General features: G+C 35.2%; 1 protein-coding gene across 4 annotated transcripts in view; it reads left to right on the forward strand.

The window, feature by feature from the left end:
• Col11a1 (collagen type XI alpha 1 chain) overlaps positions 1-16,951 on the forward strand; it is a 169,069-nt gene that overhangs the window by 21,244 nt on the left and 130,874 nt on the right. For all 4 annotated transcript variants that reach the window (XM_038311125.1, XM_038311127.1, XM_038311124.1 and 1 more), the window contains exons 2-4: positions 3,278-3,445; positions 9,267-9,480; positions 13,874-14,036. In XM_038311125.1, coding sequence (XP_038167053.1) covers positions 3,278-3,445; positions 9,267-9,480; positions 13,874-14,036 — 545 coding nt within the window. The remainder of the gene's footprint in view (positions 1-3,277; positions 3,446-9,266; positions 9,481-13,873; positions 14,037-16,951) is intronic.

A 16,951-nucleotide genomic window follows, 5' to 3' on the forward strand; every position in this document is an offset into this window, starting at 1 on the left:
TTTGTGCACTCCTAAAGGTAGACATGACTTCTTACCTAGTTACTAAAACATTTTAGTGCTGGCTCCATTAGATCCTGAATATTTTTATTTCGTTTTTATTGATTTTTATTGAGCTCTATACTTTTCTCTTCTCCCCTCCCTGCCTTTGCACTCCTGTTCAAACCTTGCTCATGGCCCCCATGTGCCATATTAATTCAGGAGATCTTATCTTTTTCTACTTCCCATGTAGATTAGATCTATGTATGTCCTCTTAGGGTCTTCATTGTTGTCTAGGTTCTCTGGGATTGTGATTTGTAGACTGGATTTCTTTGCTTTGTGTTTGAAAACCACTTATGAGTGAGTACGTGTGATAATTGTCTTTCTGGGTCTGGGTTACTTCAATATGATGTTTTCTAGCTCAGTCCATTTGGCTGCAAATTTCAAGATGCCATTATTTTTATCTGCTACGTAGTACTTCATTGTGTAAATGTTCCACATTTTCCTTATCCATTCTTTGGTTGAGGGGCATTTAGGTTGTTTCCAGATTCTGGCTATGACAAACAATGCTGCTATGAACATAGTTGAGCACATGTCCTTGTTGCACAATTGACCATCCTTTGGATATATACCCAAAAGTGGTATTGTTGGGTCTTGGGGAAGATTGTTTCCTAATTTTCTATGAAATCGCCATACTGATATCCAAAGGGGCTGTACCAGTTTGAACTCCCACCAGTAATGCAGGAGTGTTCCCTTTACTCTGCAATCTCTCCAGCATAAGTTGTTATCAGTGTTTTTGATCTTGGCTATTCTTACTGGTGTAAGATTGAATCTCAGAGTCGTTTTGATTTGCATTTCTCTGATGACTAAGGATGTTGAGCATTTTCTTAAGCCATTTTAAATTCCGTTGTTGAGAGTTCTCTGTTTAGTCTGTACTCCATTTTTATTGGATTATTTGTTCTTTTGATGACCAATTTTTTTGAGTTCTTTATATATTTTGGAGTTCAGACCTCTTTCTGATGTGGAATTGGTGACGATCTTTTCCCATTCTGTAGGCTTTCATTTTGTCTTGTTGATTGTGTCCTTTGCTTTACAGAAGCTTTTCAGTTTCATGAGGTCTCATTTATTGTTTCTTTCAGTGTCTGTGCTACTGAGGTTCTATTTACAAAGTGGTCAGTGCATTCAAGTATACTTCCCACTTTCTCTTCTGTGAGATTCAGTATGACTGGCTTTATGTTGAGGTCTTTGATCCATATGGACTTGAGTTTTGTGCATGGTAATAGATATTGATTTACTTTCATTCTTCTACATGCTGACATCCAGTTATGCCAGCACCATTTGCTTCTTTGTCAAATCAGGTGTTTGAAGGTATGTGGATTATTATCCGGGACTTTGATTCGGTTCCGGTCCTTTTGTCTGTTTTAATGCCACTACCAGACTGTTTTCAATACTGTAGCTCTATAGTAGAGTCTGAAGTCAGGGATTGTGATGCTTCCACAAGTTTCTTTATTGTACAGGATTGTTTTGGCTATCCTGGGTTTTTGCTTTTTATATGAAGTTGAGTACCATTCTTTCAAGGTCTGTGAAGAATTTTCTGGGATTTTGATGTGCATTGCATTGAATCTGTAGATTGTTTTTGGTAAGATTGCCATTCTTACTATGTTAATTATGCCTACCCAAGAGCATGGGAGATCTTTCCACTTTCTGGTGTTTTCTTCAATTTCTTTCTTCAAAGATTTAAAGTTCTTGTCATACAAGTCTTCCATTTGATTGGTTAGAGTTACTCTGAGATATTTTATGCTATTTGTGGCTATGGTGAAGGGTGATGCATCTCTGATTTCTTTCTTGGCCCATTTATCATCTGTGTAAAGGATGGCTACTGAGTTTTTTTGAGTTAATCTTATATCCTGCTACATTACTGAAAATGTTTGAGTTGTCAAAGTTCCTAGGTAGAATTTTTGGGGCTGTTTATGTAAACTATCATATCATCAACAAATAGTGAGAGTTTGACATCTTTCTTTCTGATTTGTATCACCTTGATTTTCTTTTGTTATCTTATTGCTCTAGCTAGAACTTCAAGAACTATATTGAATAGATATTGAAAGGTGGATAACCTTGTCTTGTTCCTGATTTCAGTGTTATCACTGTGAGTTTCTCTCCATTTAATTTGATGTTGGTTGTTGACTTGCTGTATATTGCCTTTATTATGTTTAGGTATGTTCCTTGTATCCCTGCCCACTCCAAGACTTTCATCATGAAGGGATGTTGTATTTTCTCAAAAGCTTTTTTGGCATCTAATGAGATGATCATGTGAGAAACTAAATATTTTATGGGCTATATATCAGGCATGCCGAATGACAAATTGGTCAGCATCTGGACTAATTGGAAAAATTTTATTTATTTTTGAATGCAGAAAGAAGCCAATACATCATAGGTATATTGACATTATTGGCTTTAATGTTCATTTGCAAACAAGCAGTACCCCATTTGATTCATTCATTGACTCAGAGGATTAAAAGCTTTGTTTTGAATCAGGGATTTTAAAAGTTCAAAGCAATCATTTATGTCTTTGTCTTTGTAGTTTATTCCTTGTAGTGAACCTTCAGTGTTTTGAAGGTTCATCCATGCTGTGATGGGGTCAGCATATTCTGCACCTCACAGCACTAGTCAGATGATATTCTCTATGAGGAGTTCACGGTTTTTAATGACTAATAGAATTCTATTATATGTATCACATGTCATTCATTCATTTACCTCTTACAGGGGACCCGCTTTGCTTCAGATTTTTGCTATAATGAATAATGCCATAGCGAACACACTTTTAAATTCTTTAGACATGTTAAATATTGGGGTTTGAGAGTTATAAGCTACAATTTTATCTTGAGATAGTTCATAATACTACTATTCTAAAATTCTTAGAATAAGGAACTTCATAAAATTACAGTTAAGGTGCATGTTAGGGTGCATTTGATACCAATAGATTCAGAAAGAGGAGAAGGTATCATTTGTGTAACAACCAATTAGTCAACTAGCTCCAGTGGGTAGCTCAACACAAGGGTCATACAGTTGGCTCTGGTTAAACTAAACTGGTCACAAAATCTGAGAAAGGGACTGGTAGAGATGAAGAAGGTTTGATAGAGTTAGAGGATAAGAGAAGGTAGTGATAGAGAATAATCTGAATGCATTATGTTATATAAACGTAGTTGTCAAATAGAAATTTAATAATTAAATACTGAAATTACAAAAAGTATTTTTTATCAAAATATTCAATTATTTTCTAAAATTTTCACTTATTTTTCAGCTGCTCCAGTTGATATACTAAAAGCACTAGATTTTCACAATTCTCCAGTGGGAATATCAAAAACAACAGGATTTTGTACAAACAGAAAGAATTCTAAAGACTCAGATGTTGCATACAGAGTTACGGAGGAAGCACAAATCAGCGCCCCAACGAAACAGCTATTTCCAGGTATGTTCACTTTACTTTGCTCCTCTTGCTGTCATTGTTAACCTCTATTCTTTCTTAGCTTATTAGTCTTTCTATTGTGCTACGTAATATCCAGTTATAGTATGAAATATAAATTTTCACATAGCAAAAATTAAAGAAGCTGTAATCACCAGTAATGTATCAAAAATAACTAACTGCCAGTTACTAACTTAGCCTGGGAACAGAAATATGCTTAATTTTGAAAATTTAATAATTCATTATGTGTGCGGTACGGTATGGGAAGGCAGTACTTTATGACTTTTCCATATTCATGGATGGAGATTGAAGGAAACCTTTACTACTAACAACTGATTATGTTAATGTAACAGTCATATACATATAAATGGTTATTCCCTAGTAAATAGAACTGTTTAGAATGGGTTAGGAGGTGGGGCCTTGTTGGAGGAGATATGGTCTTGTTGGAGGAGGTGTGTCACTGAGAGTGTGTTTTGTGACTTCGAAAGCCTACAACAGGTCTAGTTTCACAGTCTCTCCTGCCAACTTGTGGGTCAGATGTAAGCTCTTGTGTTTGTCTTACTGTGGCCATGCTCCCCTCCATAATGATCATTGACTAACTCTCTGAAATGAAGCATTATTGCTTTTTGTTATAAGTTGCCTCGGTCATGTTGTCTCTTCACAGCAGTAAAATAGTAACTGAGACACACAACCAAGTTACTTCTCACAACTATTGAGTATTCAGAGATTAGAGATTTTTATAAGACTTCACCTGGGAGATTTTCATGTATTACTGATAAAGTTCTGGGAAAAATCTTTTACTGTTTCTTTGAGAGATTACTTGATCCTATAGAATTAATTATGTTGAAATCATGGTAATGCAGGAAAAGATCCTTGAGTATAGAAATGAGCATTTCTGACATTATCAAAGCAGGCAGCCCATTATACATTCTTGAAGTTTATATACACCAGTTTTTTTAGACTTCAACTTAGTGTTCCTGGTCCTGTTTAACTGAGGTGTAAACTGTGTCTCATAGATGTTATTTAATTTGACCAATTATATTTAATTATGATGATACAAGATGATATGAGGTCAATATCTCATATATGATCAGACCTCATTTGATGCTTTAGGATCGTCCTGAAATATTAGCATTAAATTCTTCATATTGTCTATTCTTTCTCTACAAGAAGAGCTCATTTATTACTTTATGCATCAGTTTTAAATCAGTCAGAAAACATGATAAAAGAATTCAATATTACAAATAAATATAATTTCCTTGGAAGGACATTGTACTCCTTACCCTCTTTCTACTTCTCTTTGTTTGTTTGACTCTCTCTCTCTTTCTTCTGTGAGGAGTGTGCCACACAGGGCCTCACTCTGCAGTTCAAGCTTGCCCTCAAACTAGTGAACTTTCTGTCTTAGCTTCCCGAGGAACCGCCATACCCTGGTCCAATGTATTTTGAAAACACATCTTGGGCACACATTACAATTTCCATTATATTTTCTGGTTTTCATTAAATTTTGGTGAACAAAAGCAATATATTGATTCAAAATGCTAAAATGAATAATTATACTTAAATTTTAAAGGCTAAATCCTCTTAAAATATTAACTCATTATATTTTGATATTCACTTTAATTTTTTAAAATAATAGTAATATTCCATTTACTTTTTCATTTAGCTATGTATCTTCTATAACTAGAAAACAATAATCTTGAAAAGGAAATAAAACAGAAAAGCATATACTAATGGGACAGTTTTAGAAGCACTAAATAAGATACAGTTTATAATATTTCTATAATAGGTTCATTATCTTAAGGTCATGGTAGTTAATTTGATTAATTTGGTGTTTGATCATTTCTTCACAGAGAATGACCATTATGTGTGCATGTGGAATCATCTTCTACTACAATTAGCAGAACTTATCTCTATGAATGTTTTATCCCAGTTAGCACTCTTGTGTTCTGGCCTATGGTTTTAGCAATGACTATTTCAGATAAGAAACTATTGTGATAGGCATCTCATGTACATTCCTTCTTGGAGAGGAGAACTTCCTGCAAATTATACATTAATGATACCTAAAAATAGTAATGATAATGTCACCTTTATAAATTTCAAATTAGTGAACATTATTTACAAAGCCATGTATTTCCTAATTAATGCAGTTGGGAGAACTGCACACCTCAGCAGTCAGTATTAAAAAAAGGAAGTTTGCCAGGGAGAGAGATTAATATATTGTTGCAGAATGAAAATATTGTCCTCCAGAGCTCCAGGATGAGACTTTAAATTGGAAGATCTGAAAATGTATACTTTTAAATTAAGTAAAGCTGTTGTTTTCAAATTCTCATTGCAATCTTTGGAATATCTGATATAAATATTCTGCAAAAAAAACCCTGTATGTTGACCTACAACTTCATAACCATCAAAGGAAGAGAATATTTAAGTTCAATTTATAGATACAGTATTGGATAAAGTATTTTAGTTAGGTAGCAATACCTAACCATCTAAGGCACTGGACCAAAACATATGATGTATTTGAATATCATTGTGGTCATTAGTCATAATATATAGAATATCATTCAATCATCATCACCATTCAAACAAAAATTTATTTTTGAAAGATATATTTTGCTTGGAAAATATTGAACAAAATTTAAACACTTAAAGTCATTGCTATTATGCCATTTATAGCATATTTATTAGTGAAGGCAAAATCTGTTGATATAAAAACCCATTTTAAGAGTTGTGAATGAATCTGTGATAAACATGATTGTTATTATAGATACATATTCTTCCATATAAATACAAATATCAAATACTGGACACTGGCACTTTCAATAACTGTCATTTTGCATGTCTTAAATCTGTATTTATATTTCAAAAAATGAATTTTTAAAGCTTTAAACTTCACATTTGATATGTACACTATGTATTGATGAATTTTGCTTCATGTAATTAATATAGTGTAGTATTGTTAACAAACTTAAGTTTTCAGAACTTATACTGCACAAACTCAACAATTATTTTTTGAATTTTCCCACAATCCCTTATTCTTATGTGAGTACAATTATGTCTGATGTGAGGTTTCATCTTTCCTAAATATACATATTTTTTTCACTTTTTTTGGCAAAATGTATAAACCTTTTTCCACCCCAGATCATGATGTTTTAATGCCCTTTTTTTCACTATGAGATCCTGGACAATTTGACTTTATTTACCTTGGGCCCTCTTCAATAACAGACTGAATTATCTAAATATATATTTCAGTAGTCTATTAATTATAAAGCATATTGTCAAGTGATGTGCTTTATAGCTCTTCTATCTTACTTCTATGATTATTTCTATAATAGTGATTTCCATAAAACGATTAAAATGAAATAAAGTAAACTTTCTTTAACTTTAAATCAAAGTAGAAGATAGAAATGTTCTTTAGAAGTAAAGTTCTTGACTAGCATGTGTGAGATCTTGGGACCAACCATCACATTTAATAAAAATTCCAGTTGATTAATATATCAATCTCTATATATGCACATACAATATATTTCAACTGATTACAAATAATTTAAAAGATAGGCTGATGGATTTTTATGATAGCTTGAGAAATTGAAAACAAACACTTTTTATTGTGGAATATTGTTTAGTATTAACTTTAAAAATGTGAGAATCAGTCAACATTAATTGACTCATTTTTGGTGGTAGGCTACTTAAATTCTTGAACAGTTCTTGAGTTCTACATCATTTGCTCAGCTAAGAGAAATTACATAACTTGCTAAGACCATATGGCAAGAATATTTTTGTGGCCAATGGAGCTGAAAAGACCCAGGATTGCTTTTAATGACATTTTATTTATTTTTATTTATGTGCATGTCTACATTAATTTGCATGACATTGTGTGTGTATGTGTGTGTATGTGTGCCTACATAAAAGGGAGAGAGAGAGAGAGAGAGAGAGAGAGAGAGAGAGAGAGAGAGAGAGAGAGAGAGAGAGAGAGAGGACAATTTACATGTGTTGACTCTTTTCCTATCATGTAGTCCTGGATATTGAACATAAGTCATCAGGCTTGGCAACAAGTCCCTTACCTATCCAGTCATCTCACCAGTCAAATACCCAACATTTTAACTGAGATTCTGCATTAGTTGTTAACACTTACCTAGTTTGTGCATATATGTGTAGTGTGAAAATATGCATCCATTCTACCTGTAAGTTCCCCTTTGAATATATTTGTAAGATTTCCCACTCGGAAACGTCTTTCTTTCACTGCTATTTTTAGCAGATTCATAAAGTTTTATTCTGAGTGACATTTACTGAACCAGCTTTAGTCATTTGAATGTATTTGTAAAATACATTTTTGCCATAATAAATCATGCTTTGATGTGATGTAAACATAATATCTTTACAAATAAGCATCTGTCATCATGAACAGAAATGGAACTCTGTCATTGTTAGAATTGAATCCTATGGTAGTCATGTTCATGATGCCTTTAAAAAATCATTTTGGACTACAACCTGTAATTGAATTAAGAATGAATGGATTTAATTTGAAAGTCCTTGATATTGGCTCAGATATAATTTATGACAAAAACATCTGTTTTGAAAATGTATGATATTTTAACTGAAGCAACAAATTTCTCCTAAATTATGTTATAGAATATAATATAATATTAAGTATGATATATAATCATATATATGACATACACATACATATATATAAATAGTGGTTATATATCATATATATTGTTACTTTGAAAAATCAGACCTACCACTCAGTATGTAATGTGTCCATAATAATACAAGGAGTCCAAGTATAAGAGAGATATATTGTATTTAACGCAATCCTCAAACTGACACATTTAGCAATTTTTTGGTAAGCACCTGTGTAAGTAAGGCAGTTAGGTAGGTACTTGAGATAAAATCATGGAAAAATAAAACAAAAATGAGAATATGCCTTCATACCTAATAGTTCTGATTTTCAGTGGCACGTTTTTCATTAATGAAACTGAATTTTGTGATCGAAAATTTCCTAAGTGTTTACATAGATCATGAAAATAATGCTTTATTTATTACCTTGTTTCCGTGCCTTTTCACAAAGCGCATGTCTGGGAACGGTTTGAACAAAACTCAGAAATAGAAGGCTTATGTCAAACGTAGAGGTTAAATAAATGTTGGACGATTGTTTCAGGAGACTGGAGAAGATCCCTCTGTTGTTTCGAGCCCTTACTGTTCATGCAGAGGAGAGGAGTTTTGTTCCCAACACTCTTGTCAGGTGGTCGACAATGCAGGACACTCGAGTTCCAAATAATCGGGTGTCTCTGGCCTCCATGAACTCCTTCTGGTATAGTTCCCCACACAGAGACATCCATAATTAAAGCAACAAAAGCAGGGACTGGAGGGAGACTCGGTGGCTAGGAGTGCGCACTGTTCTAGAGGATCAGGATTCTGGTCCAGTATCTGCAGCTGGGCAGTTCGCAGTCCCCTGCACTCATGTGCACATTCCCTCTCCGCTCACACATACATAGTTTAAACACATCATCTTAAATGATAAATCAAAATTTTAAATGGGTGTTCTGCTATGTTTGAAATTGTATTGGTAGCACAATCTTGCTGTCAGACTATGGGCTCGGTTTCCAATAATCATTATTCTTTAAATTAATGGCCTTGAGGTTTAACATGAATGAATATACAGAGAAAATCTGGTAGTCATATGGTGCCCTCGACAACTACACCCTTAGTTTAACTCTTTCCTGTTTGAATTGAGTTATCAGGACCATATAAAAGGTTCAGGAAAATCTGTGATCTGGGAACAATTTAAAAATCTGAGCTTTCTAATTCATTTTTGTCTTTTCAGGTGGAGTTTTTCCTGAAGATTTTTCAATACTATTTACAATAAAACCCAAAAAAGGAACTCAAGCTTTCCTTTTATCAATATATAATGAACACGGTATTCAGCAACTTGGTGTTGAGGTGGGAAGATCACCGGTTTTTCTATTTGAAGATCACACGGGAAAACCCAGCCCCGAAGACTATCCCCTCTTCTCAACAGTTAACATCGCTGATGGGAAGTAAGTCATACAGTGAGAGAGTGTCAGCCGTGCTCAAAATTTTCATTAATCACTCAACAGTCTTTATGAAGTGTGCTTTTTAGTGGCTGTTGATGGCAAACACCCAAAAAGACCACCATAAAATGCCCAAATTGGTCTAGACTACAGTCTGCAGGTAAAGGCTGAAAAAAATATTGATAAGAAACAAGAAAATCTGTATGAATGGGAAAGAAAAACAGGGCAGTGATGACAGCAGGAAATTAAAAACAGTGGCTCAACTTTAAGAACTGAGGTGAGGGAAGACCTCTTTCATATTGGAATCTGAGACCACAGTCATTCTGATAGTTCAGTGGACAAAGGGACTTGTAGCCAAGCCTGTTCACTTGGGTTCAATCCCTGGGACCAACATAGTGGAAGGAAAGAATATATATCACAAGGCTTGTTCCTGGATAAGACTGATTCTCCCTATCTTAGCAACTCTTAATTGCATACAGATATTCATCTAGGACTTGGACCTTGTGAGTATTCTCCCATACACACTGGCATGGCAACTGGTATTGCCACTGTCAAGGTTTTATTTAGGTGACTGCATTTTTAAGATATCACGTGTATGATATGATTTCTTCTCATATATAGAAGACTCTCTCTTATCACACGTTTTCTGGTTCTAACTCTTAACATCATTCTACCCACTCTTCCGTGGTATTCCTGAGTTCAGGTATAGGTGTTAATTTGTAGATTTGTCAACTGGGGATGATCATGCATGGCTAGTTGTGTAGAAGATATTCTTATTGCATCATATTATTGAAATGTTTTTTACTTTCTTCTGTATTTTTCACTGGGTAAAAAATATCTTCCCATAATCTTGATCCAACTTGATAATAATAGATTTAAGCTTGAAAAAGTATTAAAAATAATGGAAAAATCTCAGTAAATAATTTTTAGTGATTATCAAATAGAGAAGAAGCTGTATGTATATACCCTACAGTAGTAAAGTATGTTTCATAGTATGTTGAGTAAATATAGGTAGCAATATTCATTCATTTTTCTCTTTCTATTTTCATTTATTTATTTGTTCTTTTCTCAAATAATACATCCCAACTGCAGCCTCCCCTTCATCCCCATCGTACCTCCCTTCTCCCCCAGAACCACTGTTCCTCTGTTTCCCTTCGGAAAAGGCAGCTGCACCCCCCGCCAGTGGTATCACCTGAATTCAGCATAACAAGATGCACTAAGACTAGGTACATACCCTCATATCAAGGCTGGACGAGGCAACCCAGTAGGAGGAAATGAGCAGGCAAAAGAGTCAGAGGTACCCCCTCACCCGTTGTTAAGCATTCAACAAAAAACCCTAAGATAAAGAAGCACAGCATGTTTGCAGAAGACCAGGTGCAGACCCGTGCAGGCTCCATGGTTGCAGCTCAGTCTCTGTGATCCGCTATGAGCCCTGCTTAGTTGATTCTGTGGGCCGTGTTTTCCTGGTGTCCTTGACCCCTCTGGGTCATAAAATCTTGCCTCTCCCACTGAGGTAGACTTCCTAGCTCCCTGAGTGTTTGACTGTATGTCTCTGCATCTGTTCCATCTGCTGTTGGAGGAATACTCAGTGATCATTGGGCTGCTAGGCCCCATCCTATGAGTATAGCAGAATATCAAGGAATCACTACATTGACTTTTTGGTTTTTTGTCAGTACTGTTTGATTTTACTCTAGATCTCTGGACCATTACTCATTTTTAGTTCATGGATTTATTAGCAGATATTTACTGTACACAAGTTTCATGGTCTCCTCTTAAGACTATTAAAATGTGGCAGATTTATTCATATCAAAAGCATAATAACTATTGGAATGCAAAAATAATTGGTATTTAAATGCACTTTAGTTGGTCAAGAACAATCATGGATTACATCACAACTGACCACTCATTTCATAAATATTTATATACTGTCTATTCTTTTGCTACCGTTCATCTAGGTACTGTTATTGCAGCCATGAACACTGCAGGAAAATCCCCCCCCCACTCTTGTTTATTTGAATATGTACTCGAATACAAATATTTTATTTATTTTTTATTTATTTATTTATTTATTTATTTTGGTTTTTCGAGACAGGGTTTCCCTGTAGTTTCTAGAGCCTGTCCTGGAACTAGCTCTTATATTTATGGAATAGAATTATTGAATAGAAATAAACACTCTGTAAATATTAGTTGGGTTTCTTTAGCATGCAGATTTAATTTGATTCTTTTTAATTTAATTTCATTTATTCATGTGTATGTGTGGTGTGCATGTCTGTGCATGTTTGGGGGGAGAGAGAGGTGATTCTTTGCATTTTGATGTATGAGAGGGCGCATGTATGTGTGGCAGTGAGAATGGCAGGGCAATCTTGGGGATTTGGTTCCTAGGAACAATCTACCTTCTCTTCCCTTCCCTTCCCTTCCCTTCCCTTCCCTTCCCTTCCCTTCCCTTCCCTTCCCTTCCCTTCTTCCCTTCCCTTCCCTTCCCTTCCCTTCCCTTCCCTTCCCTTCCCTTCCCTTCCCTTCCCTTCCCTTCCCTTCCCTTCCCTTCCCTTCCCTTCTCTTCCCTTCTCTTCTCTTCTCTTCTCTTCTCTTCTTCCTTTCTCTCTCTCTCTCTCTCTCTCTCTCTCTCTCTCTCTCTCTCTCTCTTTCTTTCTTTCTTTATTCTTTTCTTTCTTTTTTTGAGACAGCATTTCACACTGGTATAAGCTAGAGGTTTAGGCTAGACTGGCTAGTCATAAAATAAAGCACCAGATGGCACCTGTCCCTGCCACTGTAGCTGCGGGGCTGGAATTCCAGGCTGCCAGGTCCACTGTTCTCATGGGTGCAAGGGATTGGGCTCGCATATTTATTATGCAGTAGTAGCCCTTTCATTAATGTTTTGATGGTTGCTAGTGTCACAGAGGCATGAAGGAGCAGACTAGTTAGCAGTATAAACTAGAGAAGTGCTGACTTCTATTAAGCTGAAAATCACCAGCTTTTGTTTCATTATAAAAATTAATGGTGTTTTATTGATGGCATGGATATCATGAGAGAAAAGGAGCAATTAAGGATTCAAAATTGAGTTAGTCTAGTATTATTATTATATTGAATGCTATGTCTAATTCTATGATTTTTGTCATGTTATTAGCATAGCTTAAAATAATTAAAAAGCAATTGAGCTTAGAGTACAGATCAGATTTTAGTAATTGAAATTATTTTTATTTTCTTCTAATGAAAAGTACATCCCTCAAGACTAGGAATGGTTTAAGTTAGCACACAGGCTTCTTGGCATAAAGTTCGTGTAAATTTTGCCCTCTGTGTATGAAGTTACTCCAAGGCTCCTTATATAATTCTTTGCTCTACTCAAACCTTCACTGGTTGATTGTGCTAGTGGAAATACCAAAGACAACGTATGTATGGAAATGTACTTGGTCGTCACCAATAGCTATGCCAAGCAGCATGAAACAGACATTTGGGAACCCTCTGCAAGTTTCTGGGTATTTTATTTTATGGATCTACTCCTAGACACTTCTGGAATATTAATCTAGCACTTTTCATTTGGAAGAAAATATAAACCACAGTGGCTTAAAGAATCCAAGAGAATTTCACTTAGTAGTTTCTGTTATCACCAGACATTGTTAATAAAACCCTTTCGAGGATGCAGGGAGAGCACGCATGCTTCCAAGGGTTGTCCACATTCCGCCTTCTAAGCCTGTCATCACGGCCCTGAATTAGCTGGGGCAGTAGCTACGGAGTGAATTGAGCCTCCCACTCCACACATGCGCTGCCTCTGCTTTCTTTCAGTGTTTCTTCTTCTTGCCAGGCCTGGAAAGAAGGAGAGATATTGTGTCTCCGTTTTGGATCCTGCCCATGGTGGTGATCTATAACTGTCTTGAAATTAAAGTGGAAAAAGAACACGAAAACACTTGAAATAAATGGAGATCAGGACAGAGTAGCACATTGTGTTTTACAATTAGAACATTCAGTGCTCCAGATGGAGCAGCCATTCAGTCAAGAGACAGACCCTTTCACAGCCGCTCTCAGGGGAGCACCAGAGCAGACTTTTCTTGTGGAATTCCACTTTGGAAGAAAGCATTTGCGCACAGAGAAACCCAAATCCATCTCAATCTCTGTCAGGTGTGTTCATCAGAAAACACAAAGCGCGGCAGAGGATGCCCAAGCCCTTATCGGCACCGATGCCTAATCCATCCCCGTATTTTAGGAACCCGTGTCCTTGTGCGTACCTGGTGCTGTCCTGGGTAAGCAGTACGCTTTCACTAGCTAAACCGCTGAGGCATAGTGTGCCTCTGTTTTTGAACCCTTTCAGCTCACTGTTGACATTTAGAGCTCAGGTTCTAAGGAGTCTGTTGTTTTGGCAGCCAGAGCCTCTGAAACTTACAAAACCATTCCTTCCTTTTGACAGGTGGCATCGGGTGGCAATCAGTGTAGAGAAGAAAACTGTGACAATGATTGTTGACTGTAAGAAGAAAATCACAAAACCCCTCGATAGAAGTGAGAGATCAATAGTTGATACCAATGGAATCATGGTGTTCGGAACAAGAATATTAGAAACAGATGTTTTTCAGGTAAACATCAATCAAGTTTTGTTAAGATAAGTTCTGTTAGGTCAACTGGGTTAATGATTCGGGGTCGTCATTATGTTGTAAAACAGAGTTCAAGACTCTAAAGGGTGACCTACTTTCTTCCTCTGTGAGTGGAGTGGTGATGTTTTGTGTTGTTGGGCCAGAGGATGATTAGACAAAGGTGACCACAAAGCTAGGCAAGCTTTGTGAAGATTGGTTGATTTGAAAACAAGTGTCCAGTTCTCCTGGCAAGGACAGCCCATTTCACTTTTAAATTTTATTCTTAGTCCTTCAGCTTAGAGAGAATAACTTCTCGACTTCCTGTTCAAGAAGACTAATTCTGAGAAATATCCCAGGCATATATTCTGCCTGATTATCTTCTTTTGAAGTGTTTTCTAAAAGAGATTATGCTGATAAAGATGAACTTTAAGTTTTAAAGTCTTCTTTTAAAAAATAAAGCACAAGTCATGATGGAAGCTTTCCAATTGTATTTTGCTAATTATCACTATACATTTTCTTTTGATCTGTCAGTCATTGTATCTGGTAACTTATATTTTGTTTTCAGGCTTTTTATTGCATAAATAGAACTGAGACCTGAATCTTTTAAAGGGTACACTGGGGATTAACCCAAATTCTTCCCAATATTTGAACTGCATAAATCTGTATACTATGATTTATGTATTTTGTTTACACATGCCCATCTATTAATATGCACATATGTATTCAAACATAGATAGTGCATCTTTTAAAAAGCATTGTAAACTCAGAGTCTCAGCTAGACCACTGCATATACAGATATATGAATCATTGGGGGCACAGTATTAAATACAATGACCACTCATGGCATTTTCAAGTTCTGTATTTGGGATTCTATTCATTACTGTGTATTTATCCATTTGTCTCTATATAAAATAAACCCCTTATATTATGATGATTTAAGAGATGAATGAATTGTGAAAATATGTGATAATATTCTCTTTGTACATTTTTATGTATTAATAGAATATACAAGGACAAATATGGACTTATTGGATGTACAGATATCATAGATAGTATTATAACTCGTATTCTTGCAGAATCTTACTTTGAAAGTTTATTGACAGTTTCGTAGGTGATTTTCTAGGTTTTGTAAATGAGTGATATGAAGGAACATGGGTGGATTTCTTTATTCCGTTCCTTCTGCCCTTCCTTTTCTCTTTCCCACTTCCAATGACTGACTTTTATAACATAACATTTAAAATCTGAAGTAACTGCAAGTGTTAATTTGAAGAATTTATTAAAACATTGAGAGTAATAATGTGGAGAGAAATCTTCCATGAGACCTGCAGTGACTATGACAAGGAGCTCTGAGAAATCTCTCTTCACATCTGCTTTGTATTTTGAGCTTTCGTGGGACCATATGAAACTTTTAAGAGGGGATTTCCTTATTATTAGTTTTTAAAATGTAAATGAACTATGAACCTTTGCATGTTAAACTTATATCTTATCATATTTTAGTTGTTCAAAAAGAAAAAAGGTCCTATTTTTACTTAATAAAATAATGAGAAAATTTTGGAGAATTTAACAGAATGAAAATTTATATTTATGTAATTCAAATATCCACAGCGGTCATCTGTGAAAATTCATTCACTTTATTTACCAAATGCTGTTATTGGCTATATAAACCTTCAGATTAGACTCTTTCCATGCAGAAATAGGGCATGGAGAAAATAAATGCTTCAAATAAATGCATTTGAACAACATCTTTTCTTAAAAAGTTACTTAATCAGATATGAATGGTCAATTTTGTTTTTTTTAAACTTCACTGAAAGTGCTTACTTTACTTTTGTTTATACCTTGGTACTTATGTAGCATTTCCAGTTTTTTAAAAATTGTGTGAACAATGCTTCAGAGAATATGTATTATTTTAGTGTTTGATAAAGAGTTTCAGTAATACTGATGCTATGATAACTTTAGATATTCGTTAGTCTGAACATTGCAAGTGTCACCTTGTCAGAAACATTGTGACTACAAGTTAGTATTTATAATTTCATGTACAAACTGTTTCAACTGCTAGACTGATACAATAGTGTAAAATAGACATTACATATTCCTATATTTGCATCCTGATATGATTGTTTTTTACAAGTTCAAAGTACACAGGACTGAAAATGATTTAAAGTTTCTCTAAAATTCATGAACATGCAATGGAATGTGTTCATTTGCAGTAGAGATGATGTGGTTTGGCACACCTTTAGAATAATTATGAAGATTTATTCTGGATTCAGAACATTCTGATTCTTAATCCCAGGGTCTGGCTTCCTATGCAGCTCTCTCAAAATTTCAGTTTCTCCTTTCTCAATTGATAAGTACAAAAGATCATCTTTCACAGTAATTTAAAAAAATAATAACTGAACAGGTGTAAGTAAACACTTGTATGTAGAGTATGAACGCATGTATATGTGCATTTGCAATTTGTAAATAATTATGGTTTTCAGTTTACTACTGAATTAATATACAGCAGCCTCTTTCATTATGATTTTATGACTTTTTATTCTGTGGAATTTCAAATATTTTGTATATTTTTGCATTGGAGTAAATAGCCGTGACCTATATCTTAATGAAAATTTCTAGTGGGTCTGTTTGTTTGTCCAGTAAAGAGGAATTCTTTTCAGGTCTACTGCTCATGTATCATACATCTTGGACAGTTTAAATCTGTTTGCTCCCTCTAAAGACAGCAGCACCTTAGCACAGGACTTACTAAGAGGAGGCTGGTGTGGGTGGACATAGACTATGCATGCCCAAAGTGTTCACCTGATGGGTGACCGGGTTTATTCACCCTGATGCTATGCTTCAAAGACTTGAGGAAAGACTGAGCAGAAAAAAATGCATCATTAAATAAGTCATGGTTTCTTAAGTTTTCAAAGCACAATCATTTT

Source organism: Arvicola amphibius, chromosome 14 (genome assembly GCF_903992535.2).
Source record: "Arvicola amphibius chromosome 14, mArvAmp1.2, whole genome shotgun sequence".
NCBI classification, from domain to species: Eukaryota; Metazoa; Chordata; class Mammalia; order Rodentia; family Cricetidae; genus Arvicola; species Arvicola amphibius.